Source organism: Hemibagrus wyckioides, linkage group LG11 (assembly GCF_019097595.1).
Source record: "Hemibagrus wyckioides isolate EC202008001 linkage group LG11, SWU_Hwy_1.0, whole genome shotgun sequence".
Lineage (NCBI taxonomy): Eukaryota > Metazoa > Chordata > Actinopteri > Siluriformes > Bagridae > Hemibagrus > Hemibagrus wyckioides.
The window spans coordinates 29,215,702-29,239,400 of NC_080720.1; the positions used below are offsets into that span (position 1 = coordinate 29,215,702).

General features: G+C 38.4%; 2 protein-coding genes across 2 annotated transcripts; both read right to left on the reverse strand.

The window, feature by feature from the left end:
* Positions 1-409: 409 nt before the first annotated feature.
* uts2r4 (urotensin-2 receptor 4) lies at positions 410-1,504 on the reverse strand. Its single transcript, XM_058403485.1, has one exon. The coding sequence runs from the start codon at positions 1,502-1,504 to the stop codon at positions 410-412; it is 1,095 nt and encodes a 364-aa protein (XP_058259468.1).
* Positions 1,505-2,273: 769 nt separating this feature from the next.
* zgc:92360 (uncharacterized protein LOC436988 homolog) lies at positions 2,274-18,897 on the reverse strand. Its single transcript, XM_058403484.1, has 11 exons — positions 18,462-18,897; positions 15,456-15,586; positions 13,985-14,076; positions 12,547-12,629; positions 12,320-12,432; positions 9,246-9,392; positions 7,941-8,024; positions 6,956-7,018; positions 4,768-4,839; positions 3,591-3,822; positions 2,274-3,409 (listed from the first exon to the last, which is right to left on the reverse strand). Exons 1-11 carry the CDS (start codon positions 18,547-18,549, stop codon positions 3,381-3,383), a joined length of 1,134 nt encoding a protein of 377 aa, XP_058259467.1. The 5' UTR covers positions 18,550-18,897; the 3' UTR covers positions 2,274-3,380.
* Between the last annotated feature and the right edge of the window lie 4,802 nt (positions 18,898-23,699).

Genomic DNA, 23,699 nt, shown 5'->3' on the forward strand with positions numbered 1-23,699 from the left:
TTTCATTGTACTGTCTGCATGCATGTGGATGGGATGACAATACAAGTTTTCCTGACTTCATATGACTTGAATACTCCTGCACTAAACATCCAGTCATAACAGGTAAAATAGCCAGATTAGGCTAGTTTGAACAGGTAAAACTATTCTGTCCAGGGGTCACAACCATATACCATACTATATAACCCACAGGTTTCCAACCCTTGAAGTACCCCTTGGTCCTGAAGTGACCTATTTAGCTAATAACATCCTTTCCTAAGTTGAAAGTTGTATTAAGGGAAACAAAAAAGATTTGCAAGACAGGGTATTCCAGGACCAGGGATGGGAATATTAAAAATAATCAACTGTGGTTGTGGTATAATATTAGGAAGATGTTTTCCATGTCAGCCGTTCCCCTCATAGATCATTTCATCTACAGATCATTGATCCCTGACCCCGAGCCCTGGTCGACGCGGCTGGAGCTTGAAGCCTGTCCCCTCTGCGCCAGGTAGTCTTTATAATTGCGGGTGAGCAATGTGTAGAGCAGTGGGTTCACACAACTGTTGCCATAAGTAAGGCACGTAACAAAGAAATTGACATAGGTGTGTGTGGCAGGTGTCAGTGAGCGCAGGGATTCGGCTGAGAACAATTTGGCCATCTGCCACCCCCAAAAAGGCAGGAAGCATGCCCAATAAGCCACGACGATGCAAAAGATCATGCAGACCACCTTGTGCTTAAGCCTTTTTCGCCTAGACGGGCAAGAAGAGGTGGAAAGACGGATGCTGTTCCTGTTTCCTGCTCCTCCACGTGTGAGGTTGGACTGCGCTATCCAGTAGTGTCGTGCCAACCCTGTGTACAGGACCACCATGACTAGCCCTGGCACCAACATGCTAGTGAAAAACAAAACAGTGAGGTAGGCTTTGAATGCCTCAGGCGTCCATGTGGGGAAGCAGATGCGCTTGACAAGACCGGAGGCTCCTGGACGCCCCTCCCGCAGCCTGATCATCACCATCATGGGTAGTGTGAGTGCCAAGGCAGCACCCCAGATGGCAAGAGCTGCTAGCCAGTGACGTCGGGCGGAGTCAGTGGCAGAGCGACGGGCACGGAATGGTGATGCCACGGCACGATACCGTTCAAGGCTCATGGCCACAAGGGCGAAGACACTGGCATGCATGGTGAGCAGGTCGAGGCTAAGCAGGACCCGACAACCTGTCTCACCAAAGTACCAGTCATGGAAAAAATAGGTGCATACCACAAATGGAATGGTGCCCAGGTAGAGAAGGTCAGCTGCCGCCAGATTAACAATGAAGACATACATGGACCCAGAGCGCCGCAAAACTGCAGAGCGCATCACACCCAGCGTGTAAACATTTCCTACCACACCAAGGATGCACATGGTGATCAGAGTAGCACCGAGAAGAGGAGTTACCCACACGTTGCCTGTTCCACCTCCGCTTGAGCCACTTCCTGTTCCACTGGTGCCCGAGTTGGAAGGGACAGAGATGCTGGCATTGGGCACCAAGCTCATGATCCACAGAATGCCACTCAACTGGAAAGGCCAAACAAAAAAACTCAGAGTGCTTTAATGGGCAGTAGAGGGAACCATCTCTTTAAAATTCCAACAGGTCTAAGGTAAACAGGTTCCTCTTTTTCCTCTTAAAACATCAACAAAGATATAGACATGATGGACTAGTCCTTAGAGATATCAATTCATGAGTCTTGAACAATCCCATTATCCGAATCTTGAATTGTCCAGTTGGTCTATCAACGATCAGCGTCCATAAAACTAAATGGAAGTTTCTGGAAACACAAACACAGCTTTCTGGGGCTTCCTTCATCTGCAATGCAGGTAGCTTTTAATGTTTCCATCCAGGTTGTGGAATTTGTGTCCTTCATCCAAAGCGTGGTTGATAAGCGTTAAGAGTTGAGGTTTGAATATGTGAGTTCTCTGCTTCAATTAGCTGTCTTGCTAAGTTCCCTTCTCTTCTCTCCTATCCAACTGTCTCTTTCTCTTTGTCCCTCTTTCTCTGTCACTCGCCTCTTAAAACTCTCACTCACACACAAGTGTGACTGCACATGACATGTTAGATTTAGGAGACGCTCACTTTGGGCTGCCCGAGTTCGTCTTTGAACACCAGGGTGCCATTTCATCAATGCCAGTGAGCACACACACACAGACACACACACACACACACACACTCCCTCATACTCACACGTGATCATCCAACACTAAGAATAATTATCTCCATCTCCATTATGCTAGCACATTTACACTCTCTCTGAAATCCATGACACTCTTCTATTGCTGTTCAGTGTATTTATTGTGAAGATTTAGATTACATTATCATTCATTTGTATTAAACATCTGGTGGAAAGTTATTTTTAAGCCAAGAAAGGTATAAAAAGTAAAAAGAACTAATTACACTGCATGCCATGAACTTGTTAAAGGAAAAAAATCCACCCTGAAAGCCATAACCGAAGCTAGTTATTGAAAAATGTTGAGACGTCTGTAGTGATGCTGGTGCTATTTTGTTAGGTAGTAATGCTATATTTTTTACATTCACATGAGTTAGTGTCCGAGTCCCTCGCTGTTGTCATAAGTGGGCATCGCTAGCACAGTTACGTTTACATTACGTAGATAATGTTTGTTTGACTTCCACAAACAACATGACCTAATTCGTTGGTAGACAGGTCGCTAGGCGACCAAGCATGTGATTGGTTGTTATAAATGAGGTGTGATCATGCCAGTGTATTTTAAGATACATGACTTTTTTTATAGTGCCACCTGCAGTTCTGGAGAAGAGCAAAAACAAAACAGAGAGGCCTGTAAGCTTTCTACAGCGGCTTCATCTTTGTTAAGGCCTTAAAGTGCTGCTGCATCACTGTCTCTAGAAGATGAATTAAGGGAAGCATTGAGTTTAACCCAAACAAGTCAGAATATCAATACTTTGCTAAACAAGATAATTATAATATTGATATACAGGTCAAGCAAGGTGGATTTTTCCATTAAAAAAAAACTCAGCATTACAAGGCATAACCTCACCAGTAGAGGGCACCTCAAGACAAAACAAATCTCCACCTCAGCAATTTAAACTAGGACCAATATTTCACATCAGTAGTTTGTTGGATTAGATTATGTATTAATTAATGCACAACAACACAATTCATATCATATCCAAAAAATACACAATAAAGAAAGCAAAAAAAAAAAAAAAAACTTTTTAAAGTGACCAGTATTGAAATGGGTCTTGATCTCCTTGGCTGCTTGGCTTGGTAATTACAGTAAACACACTAGCTCTTAAAGTACTCAAATACTCCAATGTATAAAAATAAACAAGTAGTGTTTCATTCTCGAGTATATCAAGAGGTGATGGGTCTGGGGTCAAGAAAAGTGCGTGAATCAGTCAGTGTTTATGCTTGAAGAGGGCCTCCACTGAAAAAGAAGAAGAACAAAAGACATTTTAATGTGATTACATGATCCAGAATACCTTATGCTTACATCGTATTTATTGGCGGATTCTTAAATACATCTCAACTAGAAAACACCCGCCTTAACCAAAGGTACCCATCATTCAGTATTAAACAGTATTAAAAATGCTTGCAGGCTCACTCACTGCTGTACTCCTGCGGCGACATCGGCAAGCTGATGACTTGATTAAAGTGCTTCAGCCAATCCAGCTGCTCCACCTCTGTCTCACAGGTGAACAGAAAACTGCGTTCAGGTGTCACTATGGTGATGCCATGTTGCCAGGCGCCGTTTCTTTGGGTGCTGGCTGGTAAGCCAGAACTGACACTGTAACCCAGGTCTCTGTGACCCAGGAACACCTCACCTTTAGCAAATGCATCCTGCCAAACACAGACACACACACACACACCGCATAGCCTGGCTTAGTATCTTGAGGTATTATAAAACCTGCTTCCTGTTCTAAATGATTTCGAACAGTGAGTGAGTCACTAGGTACAGAAACCCAACCCTTGTTTTCTGGACATTATTTAGCAATTTTGCCTCACTATATCCGATTTTATAGCAATACCATTGCTTACGCAATAAACCATGTCTTCCTCTTCATTACAGCAATGTCGACAATATCTTTGGAGACATAAAATATGTAATAGTATTTCACAGTAATAATCTTATTAATAAAATATAATATAATGTTACAGTGTTAGTGTTACATTTCATTACTAAAACTGGCTCAACTATACAAAATAGCTGATTTACAAATATTTTTCTCACTTAACTTGGAATAAGGAATATAAATACAGAATAAGGAATTCTATTTCCATGAACAACGAAGGGTGCATACTGATGCATTACTTCTACAATTTCAGGCAAAATGTGCACTTGTGCTTTTTAATACTATTTTATATTTAAGTTCAGTCTAATATTTCCAGGGAAACGAAAAATGAAATTCTGTTTGTAAATTGAAGCTGAACGGCTAAATAATTTCTCAAAAGTCAGGCTGTTTATATAAATATGTTAACATGAATATTGCATGATATTACTCTTATCACATGTGATGGACTTACTAATGCTCACATCGTTTTAATTCGTTTACAGTTTAATAAGGTCAGACTATCAGTACTGCTACCAGTAGAACAGGACCACAGCAGGTATAACAGTGTGAACGAGGAAAATGTCTGTTAAAATGAAAAATCTGCATAGTTAAAGACCGAATACCAGCAGCTTATCTAAACTACTGTCAGATTTATCTTTTCAAGACCACATTCCAACACTTCTAATCAGGAAATGTGAGCAAAGGAGGAAGCAAAAAAAGAAACCAGTCCTACCAGAGGATCCTTGAAGTACATTAATCTCCTGTGGTCCAGTGTGAACCAGCGCTTCTTAAAACCCTCTGTTTGCTGTGAAGAAAGTGATAAAGGCAGATAGAGAAAAAGAAATGAAGCTAAGATATCATTTATTACTATTTCATTTACCTAATATTTTCTGTCCCAGACGTATAAGCACAGTATATTCAGATTCACAAACTGATTCATAAATCAAAACTCTTATTTCCTTTATCCCTGATTTTTGAATAAACCAAAGATGGAACCCGACCCAGTCCTAACCCATCCTCCCATTATGTTGTTACCTGACTGTTTTCACCTATTCAGTGTAAGTCCCTCATTACTCTCATGAATAAACAAAATATATTAGCTTCGAAAAAGTTACAAATAGAGACTTGACCATTCAAAGTTGGAAAAGTTGTGATAATCATTAGCAGTGTGCAAAGCAACAAAGTGAAGGGTGAAAATGTAGAGATATAAAGAGTGAATAAATAAATAAATAAATACATAGCAAGGATATGGGTGGTAAATATGTGCAGTAGCTATTGAGTAAATAACAGTATGAATCATTATAATAGAAAAAAAAAATTTAAATGTATATATACCAGTGGCAGGCCATGCATTTCATACCTAGGCCTTCACTGCTGTCCTTCCTGATTTAATCCACCTCTATACCATCATGACGCCACGGCAATAGATACTAATAAACCGTTAAATAGCAAAGTAAAAAAGAAATTAGACTACAGTATTTCACACCTCACAAAGAAAAAGTCAAAAAAAAAAAAAAAATCAATTTCTTCTCCTGTGTCAGCCATTGTGAGTTAAAATATATATTTTTTATTTAGTTTGTGCGATTCGCTGCCTCTGACTACTCCAATTATCCAATCAAAAGATGGGAAATTGCTGAAGTAATCGTATGCCGGCTAGATGGCCCCAGTGACGCCAACTAGAAATCTGATTGGTTAATGTAACAATTTCATTGCCACTTATTTTAAGCTACGGTCGCCTGCACTATTGATTCTGAAGGCTTTAAGGCAGATTTCTTTCACACTGGCAACACATGATGTCAGCCACTGGCTGAAATATGATAAATATAAGGATAAATATTGTTATCATAAATATACACTACTGGAAGCAGCACAACCAAGAGAAAAGCTATGAAATGTAGAGAATAGACTCTTGGGAATAATTTAATACACATTCATGGAAAAATATATTAAATATATTAAAATGCAAGTCAGTGATTCAGATCACTGCTGTTTAGGCCAGCAGAGAAGGCCTTGCTGGCCCTGACAGCCCATTATTGACATTTATATATATATATATATGTATATATGATATATGCAAGGATTAGTCAAAAATATGTCAGTCCCTTGCAATTTTTCAACAGTTACAAAAGATTTTCCACAGATTTGGGTCAACATGCATTCAGTCAAAGCCCTGTACGATTCACATGCATCTAACATGAGTACAATACACACACAGATTCCACCGCTATTCATAATTATTATTATTAAGACCACACCCACTACAATGTAGCAGCTTTTGTGTGTTTCCCACAGTCTCTACTCTTAACTTCAGCTTGTAAAACTTCTCAGGAATAAGTCCTGCTTTAGCTTTAGAATCTGATTCCACTGGTTTGGTCAGTACTTCATTGTAATGCTGCCAATCTGTGGGGCTAATCTGTAAGTTCATAAAACGGAGCCTGCTGCAGGTATGACACAAAGGTGGGAAACTGATACGAGCCCAAGTAAGGCTCAGTGCACAGAATCATTATAAACCATGAAAATAAATGTTTAATGTGCTGACATAAATTTTCCGCAGAATTTCCATATCCTTATTTCCCTATCCAACCTGTGTTGTTTATTGTAATTTTATTGAAATATCCTTAGTATATTTTTGTTCTGTTTTCACTACAATGCCATACTGTATATGTCCGGGTATGTTGAAGAAAATGTCGTCTGCTACATTTAAGGGTTTTCTCAGAGCAGCGAACGGGACATGTTTTCCAGACGGAGGAGAAAACAGTAGCACCTGAATGTGTAATGAGCATGAGAAACTCCTCAGAGGACCCGGAGCTCAGGTTTAAACCCTGGAGCTATGAGACGCTTACGTACTGTACAGACGTCTGGCTCTTCGCTGAACGTGTCGAATAACACATGATGTAACAGTAATCGGTGTGGGATCTTACCCTTGGCCCTGTCTTCTCCATGTAGCCTTCTTTCAGGAAGTTTCGCGTCAATTTGGGTTTTAACTGGAAGAAAGAGCACATGAGGATATGAGATATTTAATGTGATTGGCAACATAAAATAATATAAAAATCTATATAGAGGAACAAAAACAATAAGAAGAAAACCAATGGATTCATTCACTTCAGTGAATTTCAGGACTCATTTATTTCATTCTGCTCACTCAGAGCTGAACGTATTCAGTATCTAGCTTTGTTTTTATCGATTATTTTTACCTGGAGAAGGGAGCACGTTCCTGCTAGTGAACTATGTAGCAAAGTTATGCTAGCTTTCAAGCTTATGGAGCCCCAACAGATGCTATTTTGCCTATGATTAATTATTCTTTTTGACTTAATACGGGACTCGGTAATCATGTTGCTTGTTTACTGACTTACTGACTTTTAGTGGTTAGAGCCTAAATCCTAGATATGCATTAATCCTGCCTGAAAATGCTCTTTTTTGGGTGAACTTTAATCAAAATGAATAAATAAGTTAAATAAATAAATAAATAAATAAATAAATAAATAAATAAATAAATAAATAAATAAATGACTATAGTGTATCGTACTAATCTTTCACCCACAACAGCAGGTTTTGTTGCCATATTTTAATTGATTTTTTAGCTTACCAGAACATGACACGCATGTGTGGTATTTAGAACCACACAATAGCAGAGTAAAGAGTCCAACATATGAACAGGAACTGAAAAGAAGAAGAGGAGTGTACATAGACGTGTGTGAGGGTGTGTGTGTGTGTGTGTGTATGTGTGTGTGTGTGAATTCTAACCATATTATTAACCCCCTAAACTCCCAGGATCCATCAGTAGGTCCAGATTTACATTCCTGACTCTCATAACTACATAAACACTGTTCCAGTTAGTTCATTTGAGATTAATGAACTGACCAATAGGCAGAAACATGACAGTGTTGATATCCTGTATTTACTCACCTCGAGGTCGGAAGCCCCGGGGAAAGCTACTTTCAGGTAGTGAAGCTGGACGGCTCGAATCGAGTTAAACCAGTCCACTATTTCCTGATAGAAAGAGATAGAGTGAGAGAGTGAGAGAGAGAGAACTGGATTGAATACAATGAACAGTAAAGAAAAATTAATCTCATACGCCCTAATGTTCTCAGTAAACTGAAAAACATTTAATAATTAACAGTGTGGTGTGATGCAGCTTGAGCTGGATTATGTTCCTAGAGCAGCACATCCGTGTCTTCTTGCACAGCAATTTGGCCGTTATTACAAAACAACATGCTTATACATGCTTACTTGGTATAATTATTTCCAATGTTGTGGAATGTCCTGGAAACAAGTTTGTCGTTCTCTCACTTGTTCTCTTCAAGTTAATAAGACAAAAAAAATGCCTCCTCAGGTTACAGATAAACCAAAACATCCTTGACAGAAAATAAATCAATAGTTACACCATCTTTTACTGCATACAGCTGTACATTTTCTGCCAAATCTAAGTCTTTAGGGTGGAATAAATTCTCAGTAAACTGCTTTTTTGTTGTTTTTCATATTAATTTCAAGAGAAAAAAGGTGCTATACTGTGGTAAGTGTTGACAGGAAGTAAACGTAACTATAATGTTAGATCACAGGGTTGTGAGGAGCCTGGAGTCTACCCCAGAGGACTCTGGGGACAAGTGGGGGGACACCCTGTACAGGGTGCCAGTCCATCGCAGGGAACAATCACACACACATTCACACACTACAGACAATTTAGAGATGCCAATCAGTCTACAATCTATGTTTTTGGACTGAGGGAGGAAACCTGAGAAATTAGAGGAAACACTTGAAGTGGTGGCTCATGTGATTAAGGCTGTGGGCTGTTGATCAGAGGCTCGGGGTTCAAGCCCCAACACCACCAAGCTCCACTGTTGGGCAATTGAGCAAGGCCCTTAACCGTCTCTGCTCCAGGGGTGCTGTATCATAGCTGCCTCTGCATTCTGACCACAACTTCCTCAGCTGGGATACGTGAAGAAAAGAATTCCACTGTGCTGTAATGCATGTGTGGCGATAATAAAGGCATCATGCCCTCAGTTCTAAAAAGAATGCAGAGAACATAAACTCTGTGAACGCCTCCTGGAAGTGGGAAACAAACCTCAGAGGCTCCCCTATAAAATTATGATTTGTCAATCTATAAAAAAAATGATTAACCCCACACTATCATTGATTATTTTCCAATAAAAGCCCTTTTTACTTTTTATTCCTTACATTCATTTGACCTTTTTGACCCTTTTTGATCCTGACCTTGCTTTGTTCGTGATAGAGGAAGATGTTGCGTGTGTTGTAGTCTTTCAGGTAAGTGATCTGGAGGCCGTTAGGGTTGCCGATCTTCTCCGGTTGAAATGAGGCGTTGATGGTGTCCACCTTTATTACAGCTTTAGGTTCTTTAGCCTGTGTGGATGCACGAAAAGAAAGAAATCATCAGCGCACATACACACTCGAGCACAAAAACAATTCATGTGCAGATTAAAGCAAATGAAAGATTGAAGGTGCAGAAGACAAAGAAAGAATGATCATTTAATGTTTATCCATACCTTCGATAATTTGTTCTATCACTCTTTCTAACCATAGTATACATTAAATATTCTTGAATCTGATTTTGTTGACTGATTTTCTCAAACACTAGCTCCGACACTGTATATCAGTGTGCCAACATATTATCAACTCTGTAGCAACAAATTACAAAATGCCTTCAACAAATGGAATTAGTAATTGTTGCTATGTTTCTTTAACATTTACTGTATAGAATGAGTCTCCAGTATTAGTGCTGTATCTTGCCGCTTTTTGACTGGTCAGTTTTCTGGATGATGATTTTTTTCTCAATTCTCAAAGCCTGTTAAGGGACTACTGTTTATATCGACTAAAGCGTAAGCAATAACAGGAACCAACTTGTGTTGTGAATGTTTGTCAGCATTAAATGTAACTATGAATGGATAGAAATGTATGACAAGATGTTTATTAAAACAAGGAACTGGTAGAAGAGGAATAAAAACAGTTCAGGATGTGCTGGAATTGGAAAATGACCTGGATATTATCTGGTTTTAACAGGAACTCATTACATAACTATGTACAATGGTGTGTAACAACACAAAACATTTGTTTTATAACTTAACTTCACTTTTTTTGTGTATTTTATGCAGGTGATTTTATACACTACCTTCTTTACATGAGGTCTGAAGACTGAAAAATCAGAGCATATTGATTATATATATAAATATATTTATATTTAATCAATATGTTCTGACTTTTCAGTCTTCAGACCTTGTTCAAAAAAGGTAGTGCATAAAATCAATATATATATATTTAATCATATACCTTATAAAATTATAAGGTATATGATAAAATATATATATATTGATTTTATGCACTACCTTTTTTGAACAAGGTCTATACCTATATACCTATATCAGGTATATATCAGGTATATGATAAAATATATTTTATCATATACCTATAAATAAATATAGATAATTATTATAATATATATATATATATATATATATATATATATATATATATATATATATATATATATTAAGATACCATCATGTTAAGCTTGTCATGTTACAGAGAAACAATAAATCACAAGGTCATCTGTCCTGCAAACTGACTAGACTTTTTGTTTGTTTTTCTTTTATTAACATATCCTAATACTTTTATTTAATACGTGCATTGTGGCAAAAGCGATACAGACAACAGTAACGCTTCAGATCAATCTTTGTTGTCTTGCATTAAACAGAAATCAGCAGCTTCCATAGTAATTTTGATCAAATCCCTTAAACCTTTTAAAATGTCCTGAGTATCATGGTTCTAGTACTGTACTAGTACATCCCCTGGGTATTTATAGTACACAATATTGTGTTGAATTGTGTTCCCATGTAGGAACATCTTACTTAGGCCCAAAACTCCAGAGTTGTTCAGACCGGTAAGTGTGTTTGACTTGTTTGACATATTTGACCAGCAGGAATGACCCTGGAAAGTGGTTGTTCAAGCAGTGGTCTGAAGAGAACAAACTGTGTTTAACCTCCCAGCACTGTCACACACGCCCTTCTTCAGCACACATGAATATTTTAAACACTATTACAGTGGAGCGCTCTAGCCCGTTCACCCCAATCTATATTCTCAGCACTCGCAGCTGCGTGTGGAGGAAAATGTGCACAATTACAATCTTACTGCCAGCCTATACCACTCATAGCATCACAGTATTCATGGCGTGTCCCAATTTCAGATATGACCGGAATATAAAACAGCTTGTCTTTCCGCAAGTGCTAAATTATTCATTTGTGACAAAAATGATAGTGTAGCTTTCAAATACTGCATTTACTTTAGAAAAAAATGTATAATACCTCGGTTGCCAGGTCTGTTCAAAAACGACCTTTTAAAAATCAAATCAAATGAACTAACTTGTGGACGTTAGATGAAAAAGCGCAAGTTATTTCTCTGTAAATAAAAATGTTATTATTGTGTGAAAAATAAATTATGACTATGGTGTTAGAGGTTTAAAACACTAGCGCTATTGGAAATGAATCAACTTTGCCGTTTTAATAGTAACTCCACTTCATCACTCCAACCCGTCACTGATTATTTTCCTATGACAACGTGCTCCCTTGTGTTTTATTCTTTTAATAATGCAGCCCATTTTGCTTAACTAATCAATAAAAAGCCACAAATGTGACTTTGGGATGTGTCTCAATCAGCTGCCTAGCTCCATGTGCATGAGAGTACACTGGTAAAGACTCTGACTCACTACACATTAGGACACTGATGACACAGTTTCTGCTAACACAACCCTAATTTCCTCATCAGTCACCGGCGTAAAAACCCAAACATATAAAATAGTTGTTTTATATATCATATAAATTTCATCACACAAGTTATTATTAAGCAGTGTCATGGGCTAGCTAGTGGAAATTTTTAACAAGTTAAACATCTTTAAAGTAAATAACCATTTAAGAGCAGCAACAATAACGAAAACAAGCTACTTGTAGACTATAATTTTGGCCTTTTTTGAGTTGGGAGGCTTCAGAAAAGTCATTTCCAGTAAGGAAACATAGCAAGCATTGATGCTCCCTGGTTTTTCGATGCATTGTGGGATTATTTTAGAAAGCAACCGTTCCAGTGTACTGGAAAAATTTCACATTTGAGAGAGAGAGAGAGAATAAGAGAGAGAGAGAGACCTTAAAATAGCCGACTCCCTGATCAGTGCCCTGACTAGTGAACTAGCGAGGTGATTGAGACGCAACGATAGTTTGGAATAGAATTTATTTTGCAGCCCTGCTACAGTGTTGTGCTGTATATCAACTGTATTTAAAACTCACATCAAACTTTGTGTAGTACTTAAGTGTCCCTTCCCTCTCAGACAGGACGAATCGTCTGCTGAAGAACTGCCCGTTGTCTCGCCCTCTCTTCATTAGCACCCCATCTCTGGTCCCTGTTATCAAGAAAATCATGATTTAAATAGCGTTAGTGAAGTTTCTGTAGGTCAGTCTGTTGGTAAATCAACTCATCGTTATGTTGATCTCTTGTTACGGTGGTTAATGCTCACCCTTTTCGTACACCAGAGGCTTCGTGTCTTGGGTAAATTCCTGGCGCTCGTACTTAGCTCTGATCCACTGCTCTTTCAGGACTCTATGAACACACACATGCACAGATATGTGTTAAAATGTGCATCATATACACACATTAGCACATATTTATATTTTAACGCAATTGCCACGCGGCTAAAATTCAAAAGATAAATTCTTGCATGAGCTTTATGAGTGAAGAGGATCTGAGTTTTTAAATTTTTCAGCACAGATCATTTTGACGTTTATAAGTTTTTAAGGGGCCAAGCACCAAAGATTCAAAGGTACAATATTTAGTTTATTATTACTACTAGTATTTATTATTAGTGACTAATATTTATTATTTATTATTACTACTATTACTACTAGTATCACTAGTACTCAGCTACCTACAAAGCCATCTATCTATCTATCTGCCTGTCTGTCTGTCTGCCTGTCTGTCTGTCTGTCTGTCTGTCTGTCTGTCTATCTATCTATCTATCTATCTATCTATCTATCTATCTATCTATCTATCTATCTATCTATCTATCTATCTATCTATCTATCTATCTATCTATCTATCTATCTATCTATCTATCTATCTATCTATCTATCTATGCCCAACTGCCAGATGGAAACATCACCAGAATACTAACATTTCTGACTCAGGCTGTAGCTAGCTAATGCGTTTACACAGCACGAGGTTTTGTCAGTGTGTGTCCCTACGTACCAAGCCTTGTATTTTCTCTGCCTGTTTTGCCTCTAGTGTATGACCACATTATGTTCTTTGTTTTTGCCCTTTGTCTTTGTGAATCAGATTTGTTTTACATTGCGGACTGCTTATTACAGTTTCTTGGGACCCTGCCAGTTTTCTTGACTCGTTCTGGATTGTTTGCCTTTGGAATATTCTCATTAAATTTCCGCGCATGGAATCTCCCAACTTAAGTCTATTGATATATATTTGATATATTTCTTTATGTTAATCCTAAAATTTGCTTGAACATAAAGCCACATCTGTAAAGCTACAGAAAAATAAAATGACCACAGAACTTTTCTATTACTTTCACTGTAGCTAGTGATCAATCCATACAGTGGCTGTTTCTGTTTGTATAATAAGCAGCCATGTTTTTAATGGGTTAAATTGGGCTCTCTGTGAGTCCTTGCTCTTAAACCTGTAGTGGTTGTAACCAACAAACTTGAGCAAGAAATAACTTTTGATGAATCCATAATATACACCCTTGTGCTGTTTCTATCTGCAGGTTTAATGCTTATGCACTGGTGCAGGACCAGACTGCATGTTAGCTCTATCTTAGTTAAACACCAGATGGCTACCTTAAGTCCAACCGAACCCACAATCAGCACTCAAAGTACATATGTCAACACTTCTGTAAAAGGAAAAAGAAAAAAAAAAAGATTAGTCGGTTCTTAGGTCTGACTTACTGGCAGTCTTTGTGAGTGGGTTTATAGTAGTACACCGGCACATAAGCCTCGAATTTACTTTTGGCAGCCTCGTTTCCATTCTCCGCCATGAACTGAGACACACATAAAGCACACACACACACACACACACAAAACACAGGCTTATACATAATGAATACGCACATCTCATCTGCTGGTATAAACAATAAGATATTTTTGTGTCATTGCACAAAAAAATATGCAGTCAGCAGCAGCGTCAAATAGCACACAAGACACTGAGGCTAGATGATGACTAACATTTTAGTCTGTGAACTAACTGTACACCTGCAGGATGAACATTAGGTGTGGGTAACAAACACAGATCAGTCAGAATAGTGTGCCTGAAAATTTCTCACTAAGATTATTCTATAGTTGCAGACAACAAAAATGAGGTCTGTGAAATGACATCATAATAAACTGATATATCCTTACTCTTAGTTTGTTAGTTATATGACAGCACAAAGGTTGCCATTCATGCAATTAAACATTTTTTGACATTATTTTCCTCATTAAGAGGCAATTAGTGAGGAATAAAAAACAAAACCAAGGCATGATGTTATAGACAAGTAATTAAAGATGTGGTAGTAGATGTCAAGTGGAATTGAACAACAGCAAATTGCAAACATGATGATGTCATATGCTATTGTTTCCATGAGACAATAGGCTGTGTTATGCTATTACATATTTCGGTTGATCGTTTCCTCTGGATTATGTTTATTTTTCAGATACATTTTACTTATAGTATTACAAATCTGTGCATAGCAATTTTTTGTTTATTTATACACTGTATGTGTTATACAAGTGGTTTGAATGGTTATGAATCAGCCTTTCGCCCGATGTGTGCTGGGATAAACTCCAGCAGATCCCTAATTAGAAATAAAGCTGGTATAGAAAATGGATGGATGGATTGTTAGGAATCAAAAATGACTCAAAAATTTGAAAATTTTGTGCAAAAAGAAACAAACAAAACTGAATGAAGTTATGAAGCCAGTACCAGGGCTCAAAGTGAATCATATTTGTGTATCATTACACCCCAATACCTTTTTCTCACTCTTTAGCTAATGAAACAAACAAACAAAAAAGAAACAGCTTATCATGAAAACTTTCCTGTGGCATACAGTTACAAAGCACTGACAATGGAGACTCCTTCCATTGTCCACAAATATATCAACCACATAAATAAACTGATTTAATAAATAACAAGTTTATTCATTATTAGATATAGATAACGTGGCATGGCTACCAAACTACCAAAGTGCCTGTGTGAGCTATTCGTACTAAAAACAGCAGTGCATTAATATAAACCTGCGATTTTCCCTGCAGCTGAAATTCCTGTCAGAGCTCCTGTTAAAGAAAGATAATCAACACCTTCTGACTAATCGGAATTGAGACTTTCGACACTGCTGTGGTATAAGCCCGATAAGATAAAGACATAGCGGTGTTTTCCAGTTACCTGAACTTCCGAGTCCTCCCAGTTGGACAGCAGAGCAGATTTGACCTTTCCGATGTTGGGAATGTTCCGGTGGATGCCGGAACAAATGAGGCAAATAAACACTCCCAAGGAACAGGATCCCCATTCTGGGTCTGAAACAAAACAATAAGAGAGAGGGAAGAGGTTAATGAGACATTGTGTTAAAATAATGTGGTTAAAAATGCCAGATTTTATTGTTTTTTTCAGTATTGTATAGACTAATGCCAATAATGATCGTGAGAGAATGAAACATGGATCAGGCCATGTATAAGTGCTTAGTTAGAATAATTATAGTAACATTTAAGTACAGATTATATACCTATGCTAATTATCCATCTATCCATCCATCCATCCATCCATTTTCTTTAGCGCTTATCCTACACAGGGTCACAGGGAAGCCTATTTCAGGAGATTCAGGGGACAAGGTATGAGGCACCCTGGATGAAGTGCCAAACAAATGCAGGGCACAATCACACACTCACCCAGCACGGACAATTTAGAGATGCCAATTAGCATACAGCACATGCCTTTGGACTTGGGCTTAGGAAACCCTTTAAGGAGAAATCAAGATAAAGCAGTTACTGAAGATGAGCAAACGAACAAACTAATTTTGTTTACAGTATATACTTGCGACCCACTAAGCCACCATGCTAATTAAAAACTATATGTATTATTGTCTACATTTTATAGGTCTTATTATAATCAGTGACCATCTCCATGAGTTTCTTCTGGGTTCCCTGGTTTCTTTACAACTCAACGCAATGAATCAATGTTTATGCAATAAATATAAAAATCCATACTGATTCTAGACAAAAATCCATGATCTAGACTATAGGAATAAAAAGAAACGAAAAAAAAAAAAAAAATAGAAAAAGAAGCTTTCTCTAATTATTATGTCACTCAATTAAAATTAGAACCTAAGGCGCCTAAAGATACATAAAAATGTGGCACAAAGGTGAGTTTTTAGCCCTGTTCAATATCATGAATGGCTAGATGTGTTTCACAAAACTTAACTTCAAAATGCAGTCACAAAACGAGGAAGAGAAACAGATGGGTGTCTTCTAACATCATGTCTATTAAGTAATAAGTAAAAGAAAAAGGAATGAGTCTTTTTGCAAACTTGAAACTTGGAAAGTAGCATTTAGAGTTTCAGAGAGAGAGACAGAGAGAGAGAGAATTTCAGGAATGTGACATTGGTTGTGTAAAAGCACTCTGTAGTTTCACAACCTTCTTGTCCAAGTTTTGGACGACACACAACAATGTTCAGTCTTTCTCCAAGGTGAATGTCCACTCTTTATAGCCACACACTCACACTCTGCTGCTTATCTGGGTTTGGCCACACCTGTGCGTTTTATCTTTCACACTCACTGGTGTGTAAATAAGCCACTAAATTTTTCTTGAAACTTTCTCTCTCTCTCTCTCTCTCTCTCACATACACACACACACACACACACACACACAGTTCTTAGGGCAAAAAAAAATGATGAAATTTTCACTTCCATAAACTCACCGATTTCCTTTTCCACTCTGTGTGGCTTTTACTTACTCATAGGGCAAAATTACATCAGCAAGAAACTACATTTCTGAACAGTTTGTGCTAGAGGAAGGAGAAAAAAAGCAAGCATGGAGCTTTGAAAGTGAAACAAATCTCGAAACAGCTTCCTGCTAGATCAAAATCAGAAGACACTAAAACTGGAGACTCCTTCCGCAAATATCCCAGAAAACGTCAGCATATCGATAATTAGCTTAGACGCAAGTATAACTATCTAAACCATCCAAAATTTACTAACCTATTAGCTTTAGATCATGCACACTGCCTGACTTAATACGTCGTTACCATAGAAATAAAAACATGTTAGCACAAGCGCATTACATCTGACACGATCGCAAGAATTTCGGACCAATCAGAGTCGAGAATTCAACAGCGCTGTCGTGTATGAAGCATTACAAAGCATTTAATAGCGCAACTTTAATTTTTCCACCAAGCAGCAAGCCTCAACTTTGCGTTTTTAAAGAGCTATGTGAGGCTTTATCAGACGTCGTGGTATTTTCTCTTTGGACGTGTCCATTCTTGTAGCAGGGAGCCGCCTGCACCGCGGTGCTAGAGAGAGAGTTTCTAAAGCCTGAGAGAGACAGGAAGTGAGATATGATGTTAAGAAACATATCATCAACCTCAACATACAAAGAAGTGTGAAAAAAAGTATTGCTGAAGAGTCTGAACTTATGGAGGATAGAGGAGAATATAATATCAGCACATTTGTCGTGGAAGGTGCTGATTCGTTTTTTTGTTGTTTTTTTTTTACAATGGCAGATTTTACAAAGTAGCTTGTCTTATATAGGTTCCACAATATTATACCCATAAATAGTTTTAATAAAAAAAACAAAAACCACTGCAGTATGTGTTAGATTGTCATTAACAGACTATGCTATGCTAATGCTGTATGTTGTGGTGTAATGCTGTTACTGCAAAAGAATCCAGTAGGGGTGATTATAGCTTAACATAACATAACACCATACTAAGTGTTATTAGTTAAATAATATTTCTACAGGGCAAGAAGAAAATATTATATCACAATATTGGTGTTGAAAGATTTATAAACTTATAAAAGTTTTAGTTAATTAGTAACACGTGTATTAACTAATTTTTGAAGCATGTAATGTTTAAAAAATATATATTTCACAACACTAAAAAAAACTTTTATTTCTCAAAGAACCGAATACTATAGTGCAGTTTGTAGTATTACTGCGTATTATTTAGTGATATAGCATATAGGCTAGAATGTTCTCTCAGCTGGGTTACCTTGGCAACCAGATTTTCAATTAGAGTACAACTTGATAGCTGGGCACGTGACTACACTTGTGCATGTCCAGCTTAAGGACACCCCCTTTACACGCACACAAAAACGCAGACACACACACACACACACACAAACACACACATACACAAAGTTAAAAGACACGAAACACTCCATGCGGAATCTAACTCACCGGGAGCGCCGCAGTCCGCACAAGTTTCGTTGCCTTGCCGCTTGATGATGTCCCTGAGAGCTCGCGCAGCCCTCTCGTTCACAGCCATGGCGCTACCACGCTCGCGACACTTTTTTTTTTGCGCTGTAGCCGCGCCCGAACTGCACCTGGGAGTGCGCGCGCAAACACACACACACACACACACACACACACGCACGTCCTTACAAGTCGTAACAGGTACAAAGCGGCGAAACAGATAACGCGCAGTAATCCAACCGGTGTCCCTAAAACACGACTGAACAAACCAACGTAAAGGAAAAAAAAAAACAAGTAAACAAGTTGTTCTTGGGAAAGAAAAAAAAAACGTTCTGGTAGTTCTTAGGTAACGTTAACGGAGGTGAGAAAGTAACGCGCAGGTGGGGAAAGAGCGCGAGCTGCGCGCGAGCCCCGCCAAATAGGGAGTGTTTGTTTAAAGAGGGAGTGTATTTGGACGATTCGAACACTCGGAAGTGAGACACACACACACACATAACCACAGAGAGAGAGGGTGTGAGAGAGAGAGAGAGAGCGCGCGCACGCGCTACCGGGTTGTGTTCTAACTTGCTGGTTCTCGTAAACAGAAACGCGCATGCAGAACCGAGAAGCGCGCGCATTACACCGACAGTGCTGTTGCAGCACTTGTGTGACGCTTACACTAACACAGTTCCTAGAGTGTAAAAAAAAGTGTTCGAATTCTTAAGGGGAAAAAACAGAAGGGAAAGACAGTTGCACGTTTTGCTGAGTTTGACGGGAGATAAAAATGACACTAGTTCGAAAGTTTGCACCCCCCCCCCCCTGAAGCTGAGTGCGCTAGCCTATAAATATTCTCCTATAACTTGTGTGCCCTATTTCATATATTTCCGAACCGCTTACCTTTGGAACCAGCTGAGTCATATAACTTTTTTTTTTTCTTTTCCAAAGCTATTTCCACTCCCCAAACGACCCCCCCTACCCCAACCCCCCACCCCACCACCACCACCACCACCTCCAACCCGCCTTGTTCCCAATTGAGAAGCCACTGGGGATGCAAACTTTTGCACTCAAGTGTACTTATGTAACTGTTATTCTGTATTTAGTCCTCTACTGCTCTCAAACTACTACATATTACCTATTCAGGAATCAGACAGGATAGAAACAACAACAATTATTATTATCATTATTATTATTATTATTATGAGCAGTAGCTGTAGCAGTAGTAGTACTTACCACTAGATGGCAGCAGATCATCAGATGAACACAGTACGGTCGTCACTACAAAAATTTTCATATCACTATTAAACAAAGCATCACAGTTCCCACTAGCTAAACAACACAAAGCTAATGAATAAATACATAAAAAATAATCGTGACAGTGCATAACTTCAAAAAACCATCAGCTCATAATTTTCTAAAGTTTTGCATTTTTCCCCCTAGTTTAATCTTCTTTCAACAGCATATTGGTCTATTTTTACTTTCTACATATTACCCACGATGCAAACCTGTTGATATGGGGCACCAGAGGAATTTATGCTGAGTTAATTTTAAAACTCGTAACTCGTAATTTCCGATCTCAGACTAGGAAACTTGAGACTGGACTTGGAAATCCTGCTCTGAAACACAACAACATGGCTGTTCACAGCGTTAACAGTAAACAAAGGAGCACTTTAAGTATGCTGTATCTATAAATCTATAACACTGACTGTAGAATTCACTGGTTTGAGGAGAAAAATATAGAATTTTAATAACAAGTTATGAATTTCCACTTCTGAGTTGAAAAAAGCGTTTTCACTTTCATTTCATTTTCATTTTCACCTCTAGTCAGTCCAGCTTAGTCTCTCACCTCCTCATATATACATATAGATCAGCTTCCAAAGCTTCAGGCTAATACCATTGTGCTCGGCATTAGTAACTAGATGAGATATGGCTGCACAAATATCTCCATTACCTTTAGACTGGATTTCTTATTAGCATGATCGAGAAACTAAGCGCTCGCTTGGTTATTGTTTGTTTTAATAGTAAAACCTGAGCTTTATGTTATATTTTTTGCTTCAGTTGTAAACGCACTAACCGAGAAATGTCACCCAATGACGTCAGCACTAACTCAGAAGATTACTGAGAAAACAGCCCATATCTAAGTGTGTTTCAGAGTGGAAGTTTCCTGTAAGTTTTAAACTAGTCTATGTACCTAATATAATGTCACGTTAGTGTGCATTATGTATGCAAACAATTGTGTCCTTATCTGAGTACTTTATATTTATAGCTCTTGGGTTGTTCTTCCATAGATAAAAGCCGACAGTTGCTCCCTTGAGTGTGAGGAACAGTGAAAACTTTGAATAAAGTCTGAAATAACTCACTGGAAAACACTGAGAAAGATTAAAAAAAAAAAGAAGAAAAAAAAGCATAAAGAAAGACAGTGACTCAAACAGAAGCGCCTTTTATCTCTGAGCCACGGGGCATCATTACAAATAAACATACCTGTATTAATTTATAAGACATGAAAGCGACACTGACAGTCAGTGCCATTTGGTCGCGCAGAGACCAAAACTACAAGGAATGGATGCAGGAACCCCGGTAACGGCGTCTCCATAGCAACTCTAAATGATGCAGCCTCCCTTGGCAGCGTCAGTGCAGTCTCTCTCCAAAAGGAACCGAGAGGAAAAACAATTCTCAATTGCAATTATTCGTGTGCAATAAGCAATGAGAGAATTGGGAAGGATGTACTGCTTTCATTTGTGCATCTCAGTGTGTGTGAGTGTGTGTGTGTGTGTTTGTGGGAAAGAAAGGGGGTAAGAGCAAAAAGAGTGCAGTAATGCCATTGGCCATTGTTCAACGTCAGCCAGAGGAGTTGATCCTGACTGACTGAAATGAACTGAACGAGCGAATAAATAATGAAATGTCGGCATCAGCTCTGCGTGTCATTTGTATGCAAATAGACGGTGACATTTTAAAGCTCTGCAGGCATGGCAGATATATAATGGCGCTTAGGATGGCCATTAGTGGAAATGGCCTTTTAGGATGCTTATGTCACATACGCCTTCCTTCATGCTCAACCTTCCGTTCGATTCAACAAATATTTGTGGAAGATTAAATGTAAAGCAGTTGTACGGACCGAAATTAAATGTACACCATTTCCCACTTTCTGTAAATGTAGTCGACCAGCCAGCTAGGGGTATGATTATGTGGTCTAAAAATATCACTGTATTAATACTCCATTTAATGACACTGAAAATGAAAGGAAAATCTCGCTATATCTTTGTACAAGAGTTTCTTTATACGTCTTTATATATAACATCAAGCAAAAATCGATTCAATTACTTAATTCTACCATTTTTTAGAAAGAACTTAGATCTCTAAAATCTCTTTGGAGAATGCTGTCAGTGGTTATTATGTTGACACAGAATGTTAAGACAGAGTGACTGTGAAGGAAAGCAAAAGGTAGTGCCAAAGGGTTAAGAAGAAAAAAAGAAAAAGAAAAAAAAAGGGTGCCTTTGTCAGCAATAGCAAGTGAATTTGATTAACAACATCACACACACACACACACACACACATCAATGTGGATCATAACCACAACCAAAGAGCAGTGTTTTCTGCAGTCTGGATCAAATAAATTTTACAGTAAAATAATTTTTAAAGTGAATCCAGTGGAAAGAGTGAAATTTCTAGAGAATCACAATTAAAAAAATCAAATAACTGATAAATAACATCTTCACTGTCTAAATTTATTTTGTCTAATTTTACACCTAAAATATGACTAATGAATGTAGCTCTAACAACACAAAACAAATCAGGTTTGTGTCATCATTTAGAGAAAAGTATTTTTAAAGTATTAAAAATAATAATAATAAAATTAAGTGCTGAGGAAGAAAGCAACTGCAATAAAATGTCTTGTTAGAATTATTATTATTATTATTATTATTATATTTTCCAATTTATTAGGAACTCATTGCTCATTCATGCTGTTATCCAAATAGCCAATAATGTGGCATATATGTCAAGCAGATCACATCCATCCATCCATCCAACCCATCTATCCAACCATCCATCCCTCCATCATCCAATCCATCCATCCATCCATCCATTCACCCGCCCACCCACCCACCCATCCACCCATCCACCCATCCATTTTCTGTACCTTTTATCCTACACAGGCTCACGGGGAACCTGGAGTCTATCCTCTAGGAGTCTATCCCAAGGCACAAGGCAGGTGACACCCTGGACAGAGCGCCACCCCATTGCAGGGAACAATCACACAGCTTCATACACCCATTCACACACTAGAGACAGTTTAGAGATGCCAATCAGCCTATAACACATGTCTTTGGACTGGAGAAGGAAACCAGAGAACCTGGAGTAAACCCCCAATGCACAGGGATAACATGCAAACTTGTTTGTTGGTGCAAGATGGGCTTCAGAAACTGTTGGTCTCCAGGAATTTTTACAGACAACAGTCTCTAGACTGACAGAATGAAAAAACCCAAAGCCTTGTTGATGACAGAAGAGCAATTCAGATAACTCAGATAACAACTCCTTACAACTGTGTTGAGCAGAAAAGCATATCAGTATACGCTGAATCCTGAGGCAGATAAGCATCATCAAAAGACCACATCAAATCCCACTATTAATATGTTGTTAATATATTATATCGTCTGAAGTGGGAAAAGTGTGTACGGTTTATTTTTGGCAAAACTATTCCTTTAATAGGTTTATCTCAAACTGTGCCTCACTGTTAATCATACCAACACCACGCCCATTCATAATGCCACACTGACGTTAAGTGAGTGCAAAATGAAGACGGCAGCCAGGAGCTAAGCATCCATCTCCTTTCCTCACAAAAAGCAGGCTCGGAGATTGACCGCTCTCTCATCATAATCCGTTTTCAGCTGCAGTTGGACGCTGAATACAAACCCATAATTAATGGCCTTACGTCGCTTTGTCGGTGAGGTCCACCGAATCAAATATGAGGACACTAACAGGTCAGACCACAAGGATCCCATGTGTGCTGGCAGGTCGACATGAAAATCGAGACCTCCTTTGTCAGCGTATTATGAATTGCCTCAATTATTCCATGTCATTTTTGGATAATCTGCAAAGATTACAAGAAATAATTGGCCGAACGTAACAGTCACTTAATTGCCTCATTAACCTCTGGGAAGGAGTGTGGACAAGATACGTGTCGGCACCGAGAAGTCAAAATTTCACAAATACATGAAAAAACCATATCGTCCTAAGAATACCTTTTAA

Excerpts from the sequence above, each read along its gene's own strand:
- zgc:92360 (XM_058403484.1), bottom strand. The coding sequence starts at position 18,549 with ATGGCTGTGAACGAGAGGGCTGCGCGAGCTCTCAGGGACATCATCAAG. Across the intron at positions 3,823-4,767 it reads TGTACTTCAAGGATCCTCTG|GATGCATTTGCTAAAGGTGA; the intron begins GTAGGACTGGTT and ends TGTGTTTGGCAG. Across the intron at positions 3,410-3,590 it reads GTCGCCGCAGGAGTACAGCA|TGGAGGCCCTCTTCAAGCAT; the intron begins GTGAGTGAGCCT and ends CTTCTTTTTCAG.
- uts2r4 (XM_058403485.1), bottom strand. The coding sequence starts at position 1,504 with ATGAGCTTGGTGCCCAATGCCAGCATCTCTGTCCCTTCCAACTCGGGC.